The sequence below is a fragment of the Pan troglodytes genome, chromosome 12, assembly GCF_028858775.2.
Source record: "Pan troglodytes isolate AG18354 chromosome 12, NHGRI_mPanTro3-v2.0_pri, whole genome shotgun sequence".
NCBI classification, from domain to species: Eukaryota; Metazoa; Chordata; class Mammalia; order Primates; family Hominidae; genus Pan; species Pan troglodytes.
Window position 1 is genome coordinate 102,134,084 of NC_072410.2, and position 19,348 is coordinate 102,153,431.

The following is a 19,348-nucleotide window of genomic DNA, read 5'->3' on the forward strand; positions in this document are numbered from 1 at the left end:
CTTAGAAGTTTGTACACCAGAGGCATATGCTTACTAAAAGACTGAGACTTAATCATAGGATGATAGAATGTCTCCCCTCCCCTTTCCCCCACCTAACTACTACATTGCTAAAAGCTGATTTATAAAAGTTCCTTTTACCTGGTACATCATGTCCAGCTACCAAGAAAAAATTACTAGGCATACCAAAAGGCAAAAAAAAAAAAAAAAAAAAAAAAATCTGAGGAGAATAGAGCAAGCTTCAGACCCAGACAGGTAGGGATTCTGGAATTATCAGATGAGGAATTTAAATCCACTATGATTAATATACTAATGGCTATAACAGATAAAGAAGGCATCATTCAAGAATAGGTAGACAATGTAAGAAGAGAGATGGAAATCCTAAGGAAAAAGCAAAGAGAAGTGCTAGAGAGTAAAAACACCATAAAATAAAAATGCCTTTGATGGGCTTATCAGTAGATTGAACATGGCTGAAGAAAGAGTCTCTGAGCCTGAGAATATCTCAACGTAAACCTCCAAAACTGGAAAGCAAAGAAAAAGACTGGGAAAAGAAAAAAAAAGAATAAGGACTGCAGGACAACTACAAAAGGTGAAACATATGCATAAGGGGAATACTAGATGGAAAAGAAACAGAGAAAGAAACAAGAAATATTTCAAACAATAATGACAGAGACATTTCTTAAATTAATGTCAGACATCAAACTTCAGATCCAGGAAACTCAGAAAGAAAATAATAGGGGTTTGAAACTCAGATCTCCATAAAGAAAAGAAGAGCATCAGAGAGGGAATAAACAAAGACTGAAATGTTCATTTTTCTTATTCTTAATTGATCTAACTGATAAGTTTATTCAAAATAATAATAGCAACAGTGCTTTCGATTTTGTATGTTTATATGTTATATGTATGCTTACATATAAGTGAAATGAATGACAACAACACAAGGAGCAGGAGGGAAGACTTAGGATTATTTTGTTTTTGTATGATACACTACTGATAAAGTGGTATAGTGTTATTTAAAAGTGGACTTGGACTAGTTGTAAATGGATATTGCAAAATCTAGGGCAACCACTAGAAGAATTTTTTTTTAAGTATAACTGACATGCTAAGAAAGGAGAGAAAATGGAATCACATAAAATGCTCAATTAAAACCACAAAAGGCAGAAAATATGTGGAAGATGAAAATAGAAAATAATGACAAATGTGGTCTATATTAATTTAACTACCAGTAATCACTTTGAACATCAGTGGTCTAAATGCACCAAATAGGCCTGGTGTGGTGGCTCACACCTGTAATCCCAGCACTTTGGGAGGCTGAGGCAGGAAGATCACTTGGGCCCAGGAGTTTGAGACCAGCCTGCGTAACATAGGGAGACAGACCATCTCTACAAAAAATTTGAAAAATTAGCCAGGCGTGGTGGTGTGTGCCTGTAGCCCCAGCTACTCAGAAGGCTGAAGTGGGAGGATCTCCTTGAGCCTGGGAGGTCAAGGCTGCTGTGACAGAGTGAGACCCTGTCTCAAAAAAAAAAAAAAAAAAGAAAAAAGAAAAAAAGAAAAGCACTAATTAAAAGATTGTTAGAGTGGATCAAAAAACAAGACTCAACTATATGTTGTTTACAAGAACCCCACTTTAAATATAAAGACACATGTAAATGAAAAGTAAATGGATGGAGAAAAATATACCAAGCTAACACTAATCAAAAGAAAACAGGAGTAGCTATATTCAGACAAGGCCGACTTTTCAAAGCAAAGAAAGTTATCCAGGATAAAAAAGGTCATTACATAATGATAAAGAGGTCAGTCCTCCAAGAAGACATAACAGTCCTTTACATGCATGTGCCTAGCAGCAAAGCATCAAACTATGTGAGGCAAAAACTGATAGAACTACAAGCATAAATATATGCATCCACTGTCATAGTTGGAGATTTCAACACCCCTTTATCAGAAATGGACAGATCCAGCAGGCAGTAAATGGGTAAAGACCTAGTTGAATTCAACAACACCATCAATCAACTTGATATAATTGACGTCTATAGACTACTTCATCCAACAAGAGCAGAATACACATTCTTCTCAAGATCACGTGGAACATTCACCAAGATAGACCACATTATGGTCCATAAAGCACACCTTAACAAATTTAGAACAGAAATTATATAATGCCTGCTCTCAGACCACAGTGGAATTTTACTAGAAACCAATAAAGGAAAGATAACTGGAAAGTCCCAAAATACATGGAGATTAAACATGGATTAGAAAAGAAATTCCAAGATAAATTGAGAAATAATTTTGAACTAAATGAAAATGAAAACACAACTTATCAAAATTTATGGGATGCTGCAATGAGCCAGGATCGTGCCATAAAATAAAATTAATATATCAGAGATGTATGTGCTCCATGTCCATTGGAACACCCTTCACAATAGCAAAGTTAACGGAATCAACCTAAGTGTCCATCGGCAGATGAATGGATAAAGAAAATGTGTATGTACTCAATGGAATACTGCTCAGCCTTAAAAAGAAGTTTTGTCATTTGCAACAATGTAGATGGGGCTGGAGAATATTATGGTAAGTGAAATAAACCAGACACAGGAAGACAAATACTGCATGTCCTCACTTATATGTGGAATCTGAAACAACAGAACTTATAAAGCGGGGAGTAGAATGGTGGTTACTAGAGTCTGGGATGGTGGGCAGTGGAAGAATGAGGAGAGGATTGTTAGAGGGTACAAAGCCTCAAATAGACAGAAGTAATAAGGTTTTTTCCTTTGGGATATATTGCACAGTACAGTGAGTATAGCAAAAACAGCCTTTATAACAAATGATGCTGGAACAACTGAACGTCCATGTGCAAGAAAATGAATCTAGACACAGACCTTATACTTACCACAAAAACCAACTCAAAATGGATTATAGCTCTAAATATGAAACACAACTATAAAATGACTAGAAGATAACATAGGAGAAAACCTAGATGACCTTGGATATGATGATGACTTTTTAGATACAAACCAAAGGTACAGTCCCTGAAAGAAATAACAGATAAGCCGAACTCCATTAAAATTAAAAACTTCTACAGAAAGCAGGGTCAAGAGAATAAAAAGATAAGTCATAGACTGAGAGAAAATCTTTGAAAAGACACATCTGATAAAAGACTAATCCAAAATATACAAGGAACTCAGAAAACTCAAAATAAGAAAAATATAAAACCTATTTTAAAATGGGCCAAAAACCTTAACAGACACCTCACCAAAGAAGATATACAGATGACAAATAAACATGTGAGAAGATGCTCCGCATCATATGGCATCAAAGAAATGTAAATTAAAATGACAGTGAGATAACGCCACACCTGTTAGAATGGCCAAAATTCAGAACACTGACAATAAATGCTGAAAAGGATATAGAAACAGCAGGATATGGAGCACCTCTCATTCATTACTGGTGGGAATCAAAATAGTACAACCACCTTGGAAGACAGTTTGGTGATTTCATACAAAACTAAACATATTCTTACCATGTGATCCAGCAATTGTGCTCTTAGGTATCTACCCAAAGAAGTTGAAAACTTAGTGCACACGGGCATTTATAGCAGCTTTATTCACAATTGCCAAAAACTTACAAGCAACCAGTATTTCCTTCAGTAGGTGAATGAATAAATACACTATGGTACATTCAGATGATAGAATATTTTTTAGCATTAAAAAGAAATGAGGGGGCCTGGACATGGTGGGTCACGTGTGTAATCCCAGCACTTTGGGAGGCCAAGGCAGGAGGATCATTTGATCCCAGGAGATCAAGACCAGCCTGGGCAACACAGGGAGACCCTCTCTCTACAAAAATATAAAAAATGAGCCAGGCATGGTGGTGCACACCTGTAGTCCCAGTTACTTGGGAGGCCGAGGTGGGAGGATCACTTGCACTCAGGATGAGGCTGCAGTGAGCTGTGATTTTGCCTAGTTATAGGCTGAGAGGGTGGTGAGTGGTGGTTCTTCTCACTCTGAAGAGATCTCTAGTCATTCTAAAACCCAGTCATTTGTCATTACTATATAGAAGAGACAATAAGTAATGGACCTATCCTTTAAGAAAACCTCTCATCAAAGTATGCTTCTTTATTGCAGGTAATTCGTGCCTTTCTGCTCTTTCCAACAATTGAACGAATGTCTGAGTCACCCAATGGCAGAATTGCCACTCCACTTTTGTGCTGGTTTCGATATGTTCTCTATGTTACTGGCTACTTATTATTGAAACCGTGTCCTGAGACAATCAAGTCCTTGCTAATCAGAAGGGGCCTTCAAGTAATGAACCTAGAGAATGAATTTTCACCATTGAATATATTAGAACCATTCTGCCTTGGTAAGCACAGATTTTAAAATGTATATGTTTATTCTTGTATCACAAAATGTTTACACAATACTCTCTGACAGTGGACAAATATCAAACAAGCAATTATTTACTAGGTTTTTTTTCCTCTTCCGAAAGTTTAAAACTAGAAATAAATAAAATTAGAAATAGAATGAATTTTTTCATAAGAAATTAGACAGAAAAGCCTCATCAAGCTTTAATTTTACCTTACGTTTCTGATTCTTCACTCTAGCTGCAGCACAGTGAGAAACACTTCTTCCGCATATAGTACATAGTATATATGGAGTCCCTACAGGAATCCTTGGTGTGCCTGTTAGCTTAGTGGGAGTACTTTACAAAAAACAGCACAAGGACACAAAGCCTAATATTCTTGTAGAGTTAACAGGTTGTTTTTATTTTCCTCCTTTAAATGTTTTGGGAGAATTTAAATCATAGAAGTAATAAATATTTGTCATGGTAATGTATTTTAATACTGGGTGCTTTGCTGATTTTTATGAATATGCTAGGAAATGTTTTTGTGACTTTACTTTTTGGCTTCAAGAGTTGTTTTAAAATGTAGTCTATCTTTTTAGATCATACTATTTTATACTACATTTGTAAATGACTTTCATAATAAAGTAATCCTAGTTTCTTAATCTATAATGTGGGGATAACAATACTCCATACTTCAAAAGGTTATTCTAGTGTTAAATGTGATAAAATATCCAAAGCTTCTATCTAGTATTTTATTTATAACAGACCTCCAATGAACGATGTAACAATTAGTTGCAGCAGTAGCTGATGGCACTTTCTAAGCTTTTACCTATGTTCCTCAAAAGAACTAATAAGGTTTAGTATTGCTATTGTCCCCATTTTAGATGAAGCAACTGAGGTACAAAGAGGTTACATGATTGCCCAAAGTTATACAACTAGTATGTAGTGTTGAAACCCAGGCATTCTGCCACTGTATTGCATTTCCTTTCACCATAGCTGGTGCTGTTGCCCTTGTTAATGATAACAGCAGGACTCCTGAATAAAGTTTTCCATGCTCAGCTGTATTAAGAATGCCGTAAGGTCACATGCCTAATGAACTAGAAACAAGTTAACAGCCCTGCCTGTTCAATAGTGCAGCTGCAGTTCATATGGGACGTGTTTTTCTAAATATGTAACAAGAAGCAGTCCTCAAAAATACAAGGTTCAGTATATTTGTCCTATTGATAGATTTTTTTCCCCCTTCCATTTTCCCTCCAATTTCCATTCTTTAATATACCCTTAGCATAGTGGTTTAAAAAGATGAGATAGGAAGAGGGAAAGCAAGGGCTAAGGACAGTCATAGAAATTGCCAGAGGTTGATGTTGGAAATATCCCTTAAAGACCATTTGGTCCAACTCCTCATCTCTCCACCATATTATTAAGGAAAGGGGTCCCGATCCAGACCCTAAGAGAGGATTCTTGGATCTCGCGCAAGAAAGAATTCAGGGTGAGTCTGCAGTGCAAAGCAAAAGCAAGTTTATTAAGTAAGTAAAGTGGCGAAAGAACAGCTCCTCCATAGACAAAGTAGGATATTCCTGAAAATAAGAGGAGGGACGCACCCACCCTAGGTACAATGCTTATATATATAGGGAGATGTGTTCTGCTACAAGGGTTTGTGATAAAGGATTAATTTTCTTAATTACTGTATTTTGCAAGAATCTATATATTATTATTATTATTTTGAGATGGAATCTCACTCTGTTGCCCAGGCTGGAGTGCAGTGGCGCGATCTCGGCTCACTGCAACCTCCGCTTCCCAGGTTCAAGTGATTCTCCTGCCTCAGCCTCCTGAGTAGCTAGGACTACAGGCAAGCACCACTGTGACCAGCTAAGTTTCGTATTTTTTTTAGAGACAGAGTTTCACCATGTTGGCCAGGCTGGTCTCAAACTCCTGACCTCGTGATCTGCCCGCCTCAGCCTCCCAAAGTTCTGGGATTACAGGCATGAGCCACCATGCCCGGCCCAAGAATTGATATTTTTATCTTAAAAGCAAAATTAGGAATGCCTTTGTTCTCCAGATATCAGGATATCTGGACACTCCCAAGTCTGAGTCTGTTTTAGTAAACATTATTAATTTGTTCCCTTAACTTTAAACATCTAGAGGCTCAGAATGCCTTACTTTCTGAGAATACAGTCCAGCAAGTTTCAGCCTCATTTTCCTAGCCCACACTCAAAATGAAGTCTCTGTGGTTCACACGCCTCTGACAATATTATGGAACAGATGCCTACTGGTGAAAATAGTACTGACAGGAAGTCACAAACCCTCAACTCTCATTTTGGTTCTGCCCTAGAGTCACTCTGTGGCTTTTGTTTAGTTACTTCCCCTTGTTGGTTTTCAGTTGTTGACTAAATCAAGAGTTAGGGCCAGTCTACCTTTGGAAATTACTTGAGACCCAATGGAATCAACATTTGAAATTCTGGCAAATATATGTAAAATTCTCCACATATACTTTGATAAGATCATTTTACGTCTCTTTACAGGTTTGTTTGTCTCTCCCAGCCCCTTGTTGCTTTTTGTCATTTTCTTTTTGCCTTGTAGAATGTGTTTTATAAAGCATTCTTCAGTTATGGATTCCATTTTCCTCCTGGGACTTCTGCTTCCAGGAAGATAGAGTAAATGGACTTTCCACTATTTCTCCTGCTAAGTACTAAAAACCATGGATATTATCTGTAAAACAACATCAAGAAGACTATACAAGGTAGAGAATAGAAAGCAGGCTATGTAGGGACTTTGGGACCCAAGGAACAAACACAGTGGTGAGTTCCCTGGGTTTTCTTTTTACCACATATATCCTAGATGTGGAGCCAGCAACCCAGAAACACCAAAGAGTAGAGACTTTTAAAGGTCCTAACAAAAGCCTACTCTCTCTAGCCCAAAGACCAGGAAAGGAGCAATGTTTTATAGAGTAGGAAAAAATAGTCTTCTCCCTACCTTGTATAGTTCTTACTTGGGGCAGATCTTTGTTACAAAAGACAGATTAACAAGAAAAATGTATAAATTTATTAACATTTATATTTCATATGTACATGGGAGATACCCAGAGAAATGAGTAAATCTCAAAGAGGTGGCTTCTGAGTTCAGACTTAAATACCATCTTGAACTAAAACAAAGAAAGGAGGTCAGTAATGGGAGGTGACCAAGAAAAGCACAGCACACAAGACAAAAGTTTGTTGTGCAGATTTAAGTTAGTGCCCTTTGCGTTGATAATAGAGTCCATGGTGATTTAGAGTCATCCTTCATGGTACAGAGAGGAAAACACCCATACAAATGGAAATGTCCTTTATAGATGGGAATTTCCCTTTAAAAAGGGAACTTCTCCATTTTTAGAGCTTCTCCTGTGTCTCCAGTTTCTCAAAATACTCAGTTTAAAATAATCCTTTTGCCCAAGAGACATCTTTAGGGATGGTATATTTTGGTCCCCTACAGTCATTTTGCGGCAGTGTATTCTGGTTTTCAATACTTTCTTTCTTTATTATTATTATTATATATTTTTTGAGACAGAGTCTCACTCTGCCACCCAGGCTGGGGTGCAGTGGCTCAATCTCAGCTCACTGCAACCTCTGCCTCCTGGGTTCAAGCAATTCTCCTGCCTCAGTCTCCCAAGTAGTTGGAACTACAGGTGCCTGCCACGACTCCCAGCTAATTTTTGTATTTTTAGTAGAGATGGGGTTTCACCATATTGGCCAGGCTGGTCTCAACCTCCTAACCTCAGGTGATCCACCCGCCTTGGCCTCCCAAAATGCTGGGATTACAGGCGTGAGCCACCGCACCTGGCCTCTGGTCTTTAATACTTTCTAAAAGAAACATTTAGACAGTAACTGCTCTACTCTACTCCAGCCATCTCCAGTCATGCCTGCAAAGATTGAGTGGACTTTACCCTCTCCCCAGCAGTAATGAAGCACCCCCTCTCTTTCCCTGCTCTACGGTACTGTCCCAGAAGAGGCTAAGTAGAGAGCGAAGACTTTCATCACTACCCTGCAGTAATGGGGCCACCATCACCACTACCCCCGTATTATCAGTAAAGGTCATGTGGGGAGAAGTAGCAAGGGACTCCCCACTTGTCCCAGCCAAGATGGTAACAGTGGAAGCCTAGTACAGAGTCAGAATTCCTTCCCCTACCCAGCAGCTGTGAGGAGCCCCTTCATCCCTTGGGTGTCAACAGAAGTCAAATGGGTAACTTAGACTCTACCCTACGTGGCCATAGTGAAAAAAACATCTAAAACATAAAGTTTAAGTAAGATCCAGAATCTCGTAACATAATACTCAAACTGTCCATGTTTTAGTTGCAAATCACTTGTCTAACAAAATCTCAACTTGACTGGAAAAAAAAAATCAGTGCCAACACCAAAATGACAGAGATATTAGAATTATCTGACAATAACTTTAAAGCAGCCACTATAAAAATTATTTAATGCTCAATTAATAAACATGTTTGAAACTAATGAGAAGATAGAAAATCTTAGGAAAGCGAAGATTAAAAAAAAACTGAGTGGAAATTTTAGAACAAATTTAAAATCTCAATGGATGGAACCAACAATAAAATGAGGGGACAAAGAGGAAAGAATCAGTGAATATGAGATTAGATTAATAGAAATTATCCAATAGAGAGAAAATAGACTAAAAAGGAGAAAAAAAGGAACAGAACCTCGGGGACCTGTGGGACTACAACGAAAGATCTGACATTTGTGATAACACTAGTCCTAGAAATAGAGAGTAGGTCTGGAAAAGTGTTCAAAGAAATAATGGTTAAAAACTCCCAAATTTTGCAAAAGATATGAATTTACAGATTCAAGAAGCTGAGCGTATTTAAAACAGAATAAACCCAAAGAAATCTACACTAAAACACCATAACCAAGCTTTTGAAAACTAAAACAAAGAAAATGTCTTGAAAGCAGCCAGAAGAGCAAAGCGGTGCATTATTCATGGAAGAAAGTCTGTTTGAAGGACAGCTAGTTTTTCATCAGAATCCATGGAGACCCAAAGGAAGATGACAAAATGCAAAATGAAAATAACTATCAATCCAAAATTCTATATCTAGCAAAAGTATCTTTCAGGAAAGAAGGGGAAATTTAGCATTCTCAAATGTTGGAAAACTAAAAGAACTTGTCAACATTAGATCTATCCTAAAAGAATAACTGCAGGAAGTTCTCTCAACAGAGAGGAAATGATAAAAGAAGGAATCTGGGAACGTCAAAAAGAAAGAACAGTGAACAAGTTAAAATGTGGACAAATGCAACTTTCTTCTTCTCTTGAGATTTCTAAATTATGTTTAACAGTTAAAGCAAAAATTATAGCACTGTCGCTTATGGTTCTAAACATACACAGAGGAAATATTTAGGGAACGATTTTATAAATGGGGGAGGGTACAGGGACATCATGGCAAGTAAGGTTTCTACACTTTACTTGAACTGTAAGATGTAACCACATGTAGATAGTAGTAAGTCATGTATATATGTAATGTAGTACCTAGAACAGCCATTTCAAATGCTATTCAAAATAGATACTCAAAACCACCATGGATAGATCAAGATGGAATTCTATATTTAGAAACACATTGATTGGAAGACCAGAAAAAGAACTCAGAGACATGACAGAGAACAAACAGAAAACAAATAATAAAATGATCATCCATGATTATATTGAATGTAAATCTAAATATACAATTAAAAGAAATTGGCAGGGTAGATTAGAAAACATGACTCAATTGTATGCTGTCCTCAAAAGTCTTAGTTTACATATAACAATATAAGTAGGTTGAAAGCAAAAGGATAAGAAAAGATACATTATGCAAACATTTATAAGCAAAGGAAACCAGGAATAGCTTTATTAATATCAGATAAAGTAGATTTCAGTGCAAAGAAAATTACCTAATAGTCATTTGTAGAACACTCCACCCAAAACAGAATTGATATCAACATGTTGATATCATTGAAACCATACAGAGTATGTTCAGTGACCACAATGGAATCAAACTAGAAATCAGCAACAGAATAAAAAAAGTTAGATCTTTAAATACTTGGAAAGTAAACCGCACACTTCTAAACAACTCATGAGTCAAAAATGGAAATTACAAAGAAATTCAAATAATACTACATGTAAATAATAAAACTATAGCTCACAACTGTAATCCTAGCACTTTGGGAGTCTGAGATGGAAGGATCACTTGAGCCCAGGAGTTCTAGACCAGCCAGGGCAACACAGTGAGGCCCTGTCTCTATAAAAAATTTAAAAATTGGCCAGGCACTGTGGCTCATGCCTGTAATCCCAGCACTTTGAGAGGCTAAGGTAGGCAGATCACTTGAGTCCAGGAGTTCAAGACCAGCCTGGGCAACATGATGAAACCCCATCTCTACTAAAAATACAAAAATTCGCTGGGCATGGTGTCGCACATCTGTAACAGGTCCTGGCTACTTGGGGGACTGAGGCAGGAGGATCCCTTGAGCCTGGGAAGTCAAGGCTGCAGTGAGCCGAGATCGTGACACTGCACTCCAGCCTGGGAGACGAAGTAAGATCCTGTCTCAAAAAAAAAAAAAAATTAGCCAGGCATGGAGGTATAGCCTGTAGTCTCAGCTTCTTTGGGCAGGCTAAGATGGGAGGATCACTTGAGCCCAGGAGGCCAAGGCTGCGGTAAGTCATGATCATGCCACTGAACTCCAGCCTGGGTGACAGAGTGAAAGCATCTCAAAAAAGAATAAAATTATTAATAATTAATAATAAAACAATCAAAATGAAAATACAGCATATTAAAATTTGTGGGACACAGCTAAAACAGTGATGAGACAAAAATGTATGCTGGTGTCAGAAATGATTACATTAGAAAAGAAGAAAAGTCCTAGTAACCTAAGCTTCAACCTCAAGAACCTAGAAAAAGAAGAGCAAAATAAACCCAAAAGGAGGAAAAGGAAAGAAATAACAAGAATAGAAATTAGGGTTAGGAGCAGTGGCTCACATCTAGAATGCCAGCACTTTGGAAGGCTGAGGCAGGAGGTTTGCTTAAGGCCAGGAGTTTGAGACCAGCCTAGGCAACATAGTGAGACCCTGTCTCTACAAAAAAAATTGAAAACAAAAACAATAGAGAAAATCAATGGAAGAAGAAAGCGGCTACTTTGAAAGAGTAATAAAACTGGCAAACCCCCAGCAAGACTGACAAAGAAAAAACAGCTGAAGACACAAATTACCAATATCAGAAATGAAATAGAAAATATCACCATAGAGCCTGCACCCATCAAAAGGATAATAAAGGCTACTGTGAACAACTCTACGCATATAAATTTGACAACTGGAATGAAATAAACCAATTCCTCAAATGTGGACACACTACCACAACTCATCCAAGATGAAATAGACCATTTGAAGAGCCTTATAACTTTGAAGGAAACTCAATTTGTAATTTTAAAACTTCCAAAAAAAGACATTTAGAGGCTCAGATGATTTCACTGAAGAACTATACCTAATGTTTAAAGAAATATTAACACAATTCTACCTATTTTTTAAATAGAAAATAGGAGGGAACACATCCCAATTCACTTTTTGAAGCTAGTATTATCTAATATCAAAACCAGAGAAAAATAATACAAAAAAAGAAGAAACTACAGGCCAGTATCCCCTATGAGTATAGAGACAAACATCTCTAATAAAATATTAGCAAACAGAATTCAGCAATATATAAAAAGAATTATATACTATTCTATTGCCAAATGTGATTTATTCCAGGGATGCAAGCTAGTATAATATTCAAAAATCCATTAATATAATCTAACATATTAACAGGCTAAAGAAGATAAACCACATGATTCTATCAACTGATGCAGAGAAAAAAAAATATTTTGAATGCTTTTCTTCTAAGACTAGAAACAAGCAAAGATGTCTGCTCTCAGCACTCTTATTCAACATAGTGCTGGACGTTCTAGTCAGTCCAGTAAGGTAAGGCAAGGAAATAAAAGATATACAGATCAGAAGAGAAGAAATTAATCTCGTTTGTAGATGGCATGATTGTCTGTAGAGAAAATCCCAAGGATGGTTCTGTGGCTCTGCCAGGGAATAAAAATATATCAAATGATTAAAAAAAAAAAAAAACTAAAAGAAAAAAATGACAATCCCAAGGAATCTACCAAAAACAAACTTTGAGAATTAATACAAGTTCAACAATGTCACAGGATACAAGATAAGCACAAAAGTCAATATTATTTGCATACACTAGCAATAGAAACCAAAATTTAAAATATAATGTACATTTTTAGCCAGTCAGAAAAATTAAATTGTTAGGCATAAATTTAGAAAAACATATACATAATTATATGCTGAAAATGATGACTATTAATAAAGAAACAAAAGAAGACCTAAGTAAATGGAGAGACATACAGTGTTCATGGATTGGAAGACTCAACATAGTAAACATGTATTAATGCACTCTCACACTGGGTAATTTATAAAGAAAAGAGGTTTAATTGGTTCACAGTTCCATAGGCTGTACAGGAAGAGGCATCCACTTCTGCGGACGCCTCAAGTAGCTTTTACTCATGGCAGAAGGCAAAGTGGGAGCAGGCGTCTAACATGGGAGGAGCGGGACTGAGAAAGACAAGTGGGGGAGGTGCCACACACTTTAAACAACCAGATCGTGAGATAACTCCATCATTATTTCTATAACAGCACCAAGGGGGATGGTGTTAAGTCATGAGAAACCATCCCCATGATTCAGTTACCTCTCACCAGGTCCTACCTCCAACATTGGGGATTACATTGAGGACATGAGATTTGGGTGAGGACACAAATCCAAACCATATCAGATGTCAATTCTTCCTAAATTGATATGCATATTAAACATAGTTGCTATCAAAATCCGAGCAAGATTTTTTTGTAGCTGTCGACATGATTATTCTAAAATGTATTTGGAAAGGCAAAGGAATAAGAATTACTAAGACAGTTTTGTAAAAGAAGAATAAAGTGGAAGGAGTGAGTCTGTCTGGTTGCAAGATTTATTATGTAGCTACAGTAATAAAAACTTTGTGATATTGATAAAGGGATTAATACATAAATCAATGGAACAGAGAAGAGAACCTAGAAATAGACCCACACAAATGTGCCCAACTGATTTTTGACAAGAGGGCAAAAGCAATTTGATAAAAGAGCAATTGCCATTTCAACAATGTTGCTGGAGCACTTGGCTCTTCTTAGGCCAAAAGAAAAAAAGAAGAAGAAGAAGAAGAAAGGAAGGAAGGAAATGAACCTCAACCTAAACTGTAAACCTTACACCTTATAAAAAGATTAACTCTAAATGAGCCATGAATTTTAATATAAATCTTAAAACTACAGTCCTTTTAGAAAAAAGGGAGAAAATATTCAGGATCAGGATCTAGGACTAGGCAAAGACTAGCTGGGTGTGATCACAGTGAGATATGATTACACACCTATCAGAATGGCTAAAATAAAAAAAATTAGCAACCATAAATGCTGGTAAGGATGCAGAGAAACTGGATCACTCATACATTGCTGCTGATAATGTAAAATGGTGCACCCACTCTGGAAAGCAGTTTGACAGTTAAAAACCTAAACACGCAGCTACCCTATGACCCAGCAGTTACACTCCTAGGCATTCATCCCTGATATGTGAAAACTGGTGTTCAGAGAAAAACCTGTATATGAATGTTTATTGTAGTTTTATTCATAATAGCCAAAAACTGGAAACAACCCAGAGGTATTTTCAATGGGTAAATTATTAAACAAACTGTGGTAAAGCCATACCATGGAATTCTACTTGATAATAAAAAGGAACAGACTTTTAATACACACAGCAACCTGTGTCCATCTCCAGAGAATTATGCTCAGTGAAAAAAAGCAACCCTTAAGGATTACATACTGCGTGATTCCATTTATATAGCATTCTTGAAATGATAACATTATAGAAATGAAGAACAGATTAGTGGTTGCCAGGGGTTAAAAATTAAAGATGAAAATTTAGCTAGGCATGGTGGCACACACCTGTAGTCCTGGCTACTTGGGAGGTTGAGGCAGGAGGATCGCTTGAGCCTAGGAGTTCAAGGTTACAGCGAGCTGTGATTGCACCACTGCACTTCAGCCTGGGCAACAGAGGAAGACCCTGTCTCTTTAAAAAATACATACATACATATCCTGGCTGTAACATTATACTGTGGTTTTGCAAGATATTACCATGGGAGAAACTGGGTAAAAGGTACATGGATTTCTCTATATTATTTCTTACACCTGCATGTAAATCTACAACTATCTTAAAATAAAAGTTGAATTAAAAACAAAAAGCATTCTCCAGCTAGGGATATCACTTTCCTCCCTGGGATAGGTGTTCCCCTCATCCTGACGGCCTGAATTAGGAGCTCCTTGTCCTTGAGACATTGAGAAGGTTGAGGACCCAGAGTCCTAGGGCTGAGGACACCATTAGATATGCAGCTGTACTTATGCCTCTTTAGAAATATTTTCTAAACCCAAATCAGGACATGGGATATAAATTTTATACATTTTTTAAATTTATATATGAAAAGTCTAGCTATGACAAATTATTCTTAACGGTATATTTACTGAATACATAATATGTCACATATAACATATAATCAAGTGCTTAATGTTTTTAATTAAAACAGGAAATTATGTAAAGGTATTTTCCACTTTTTCTGCATCAGAGTTATATACACTTCCGGAGAAGTAGGCTCCAAAAGCTGCACTTGAAAGAAAGGACTCTTCCTTTTAATTGCAATAATTGACCTCCTACTGCATCTTCCAGGAGACTGAAGTTTAGGCAGCAGGGAGCAAGACAGTTTAGGCATAAGACATATTTCCCTCCCCAATCCAAGGCAACCAGAGTTTTATACTACATTGTTGCTTGAAGAACCCTGGGCTTCCTTTCTCACACAACCCTGATATATGAAATACATTTTGTAAATCAGACTGAACATTCAGCTACATTTGTTCATCTCTGTTCTAAATAACAAACTAGCAAACAAATTTTTGGAGCACAGTCCTCCTATTTCTTACATCCTTTCCTTTTCTGATCTTTTAATCCCTTGGCTCTAATCTGGCCTTCTGATAGCCAAATAACTACTACTTCAGTGGTCTCTGATTTTTTTTTTCCCCCATAACCTACCCAGTGTGTGTAACCTTGGGTAAAGAAAAATGAGGCAGTAGTTAGTTACCTGTCTTCTTTCTTCTTTGGGTTATTGGTTCATTCCCTGCTTGGGTTCATAGTTCACTTCCTAGTAGCCAGCCTCTTCCCTCTAGATCTGCAGTGCCACCCCTGCCTCCTCTTTCAATAACCCTCACAGAAGCTGCCTTCGCCCAGGCTTGCCCTCACCATCACTATGGTGATTCCTAGTACCTTGCTTCCCACAAAGAGAAAGTCCCAACTGAGAGAGAGCAACACTCAACAGAAGACTTTGGGAGATGATTAGTGGGCTCTGCTAGAGTTTATACTCCATGAATAGTGGACATAACTGATGTTCATACCAGCTACTTGCATCGGCATAATTTTCATGGTTACACGAAGAGAGGGGTTATCAAGGGAAAAGAAGATCAGGTCAGAGATCATTCCCAGCTGGGAATCTGGTCCAGCTGGATATTTCCCCCTGGCCCCCACAGACCTGTTTCTCTGTGGCTTGACTGTCATCCAGACAACGACCTTTTAACCTGCCAGCATGCCTTTTAGGAGGCTTTGCAGTGTTTGCAGATTATGTAATGTCTGTGCTTCAGCAGAAATCTTACGGAAACAAATGGAGGAAGTTTGCTAGTCCAAGCAGTGGATAATAAATCCTGCCCTATCTAGATAGAAACTGGTTTTCTGTATCCTTTAGTTTATATACACATTTTTGTTGTGTTGTTGTAAGCTCTGAAAAATTCTAGGAACCAAAATATTCAAATATTTCAAATCCTGCTGCCCTTTTGGCAAAGATGGCACATCCTTTCCTGTAGGCTTGAGTTCTGGGGCATTAGCGTTCTTCTCTAGTATGAGTGAGTGAAATGTCATTTCCTATCCAGCATTCAGAGAAGAGTAGCCCTACATCAGTTAGCGTACATTATAAACTTTACCACAGTGTTCATCAATGTCATTTTGTTAACTAGGTTGTTTTAAATGTTATTTTTAAAGAAGATATATGGATTTTTTCTTCAGTTTTAATTCTGGAATGTTTGCTACTCTGTATTTTCTTTAGATGTTCTTCCACTTCATGAAAAATAGGCTTTTCACTGAGACAGCTAAGTTGATTTTCTGATCAAAGCTAAAAGAAAATATGTCTTAGTTCAGCAGTATAGCAAGTCAAAATAATTAACTTTAAAAAATATTCTAGGGTCTTTTCGTTAGTTAGGCCAAATTGATATTTTATTTCCTTTCAGTTGCCTAACTAGAAAAACATAGCACAGAGACATAGGGAATTTCTGGTAGATTACATTACTTTGTTGAATATATTCTTGTAAAATAAATTTTCATAATTTTTTCTTCCCTTAATATGGAATTAACTTTTTAAGATATAAAATGAACTATTAAATGAGATGACAACATAAGCATTTGCATCACTAAAGAATCATAAATTTCTTCTAGAATATTTTTAACTCAATCCCAGAATAATTTTTGAGTAAGACGAAACCAGACTCTCATGTTACCTATTCTTTCATTTATCTGAGCAGCTTATGAAAATCTGTTTATAAAACCCAACTGTGGCTTTTATTTATTTATTTATATTAGAGACAGGTTCTTGCTATGTTGGCCAAGCTAGTCTCAAACTCCAGGCCTCAAGCAGTCCTCCACCTTGGCCTCCCACAGTGCTGAGATTATAGGTGTGGGCCGCCATGCCTGGCCCCAACTGCAGCTTTTAATGATTCATGCAAGTATAACCTAAAATTCAGGAATGAGGGAAAAGATTTTTTTGTTTGTTTTTGTTTTTGTTTTTGTTTTTCGGTCAGTATTAGGATTTAGGACAAGAGGTGATTAGTGTGGTACTAGGATATAATCTCTGGTTTAGAAGTTAATAGCGCAATGAATATCTTATTTTTTCTAAAGAAATTTTTATATTTCAAAATTAACACCAGTCTAAAAAGTTGCATTATTTTTTAAAATCATACAACACCTCCAGTTGTTTTTCACTTTGGTGAACTCAGTGTCACTTAGGTAAGATGATCTGTTTGCAGACTAAATTGATTATTGTAATGACCACAGTCCTGGCTTATAGAGAAATACATAATAAACTATGTTGACTACGAAACATTTCTCCAAATTATGCAGAAAGTTTAGAATGGGAGAATTATTTTTTTAGGTCTAGTTTTCACTTTGTTGCAACTTGGCACCATTGGAAAGGTGGAAAACAACCTGGAAATAAATAAATAACCGCTGAAGAATTTTCCCTTGGAAGAAGGTTTCATCTGGGTTTCTAAGACTATCTGGTCCTACTTAACCTTTTGACAAACGCTGCTGGTATAGCCTTTCTGAGTACCCAGCCTTACTCTGCCTACAGCTGTGTTGGCATGTGGGGCTGCTCATGTCTCCAGAATCTTCTAATCTTGCAGCTTGTCCTCAACCCTAAATTTTGTTCCCACACAGCCCTGCTTGACTTGAACCTTCCTAACTTCCCTACACTCAGCACATCTTGCCAGCCTCAGGAATAGTCAGAATATGTGCTAGGAGGAGCTTTCCTGAGAAAGGCTCTTTTTCAGTCAGCTCCTACCCTGCCTCCTCTCAGGCAAGCCCTGGATATGTGCAGATGCCACTTTCTCCCCCACTCAAGTACCAGAGCCTGATAGGCAGTTAAGCACATCAGCCCTTGTGCTGTGACCAAAAACACCCAGAATATTCAAAGGCCCTATTTCTATTCACTTTTATCATCTGGGATTGAGTTTGACTATAGATAACAGAAAACCAAATTACAGTGGCCTAAACAGATAGGGATCTATTTTTCTCATGTGCCAAGAAATCCAGGCATAGGCAGTCCAGAGGTAAATAACATCTCAACAGTGCCATCTGGGACATGGGTCATGTGTTTCTACTCTGTTGTCCTTTGCACATCACATAAACCTTTATCCTTGTGGTCATCATCTCATGGTCACATCATGGCTCCTGCAACTCCAGACCTCATGTCTAATAACATTCAGCCAGAAAGAAAGGGAAAGGGGAGAAAGGCAAAAGGCCTACTCCTGATTAGGCTTTGGCTTATTTAAAAAGAGAATGTCCTCCCTAGGAACTTTTAGATTAGTAGCCAAAATATCCCTTACTCTGAGGAATAGAGAAAAGCCATATGTTTTGATTTCCCCATGACTCAGTAGAGTCAATCAAAGGAAATGAAAATTTTTGTTGGCTTTTAGGTAGTTACATTGCGTCTACTACATCCACACTGCAAGATGGTCTTGAGATTCAACATCCATGGACTTAATCTCAGAATAGCCCACCTACCAAACACTGAGGTAAGACAGTCAGTCCACCATAACTAAAATCCATCGTTGCCATGTTCCTGCAGAATGCCTTCAGGCGTTGTAACCCTTGGCAAGATAAGCTCACACTGAGGTCTACCGTTTGTTTCTTAATTGTGACAGGTCTTCTTCAAATCTTGTCTAAATAAGTACCCATCCACAGTAGAGCTCATCTCAGCTCCCAAGATTATTGTATTTTTTATTTTAAAGGGAGTTTTAAAATGTTTGGCATTTCATCGGTATTAATGGGCTTACTAATGATTATTCTCCTCAGCCACCCCCCATCATGGTGCTGAATCTACCAAAGCCTTTTCCTAACCTGTCAAACCTTTTCATGAGTACTTTAAAAAATTGATTTTTCCTTGTAAACGTGGTGGTATATTTTGGACATGTAGAATCTGTCAGACCTTTTAAATAAGATCAAAGTGACTAGAAGTAGTATCTCAGTCACCATAGACCAAGAGTAAAACTCACAAATATATTACAGTATATACACCCACAATGGTTGATTTCCTACCTCCCAAATTCACCTGTCCTAATGAAACCATGCCCATCTCCT

General features: G+C 37.4%; 1 protein-coding gene across 11 annotated transcripts in view; it reads left to right on the forward strand.

Moving 5' to 3' along the window:
• LDAH (lipid droplet associated hydrolase) overlaps positions 1 to 19,348 on the forward strand; it is a 139,056-nt gene that overhangs the window by 78,748 nt on the left and 40,960 nt on the right. For 7 of the 11 annotated variants that reach the window (XR_001715489.4, XR_008546189.2, XR_010149184.1 and 4 more), the window contains exon 5: positions 4,116 to 4,350. The exons of 3 other annotated variants lie outside the window; for them this stretch is intronic. Coding sequence is in view for 5 of the 8 variants with exons in the window: in XM_001141731.7 (XP_001141731.2) it covers positions 4,116 to 4,350 (235 nt within the window). In the remaining 3 variants the exon portion in view is untranslated. Of the gene's footprint in view, positions 1 to 4,115; positions 4,351 to 18,684; positions 18,793 to 19,348 lie in introns of those variants that run through there. One more of the 11 variants, XM_063789245.1, reaches the window with a different exon arrangement.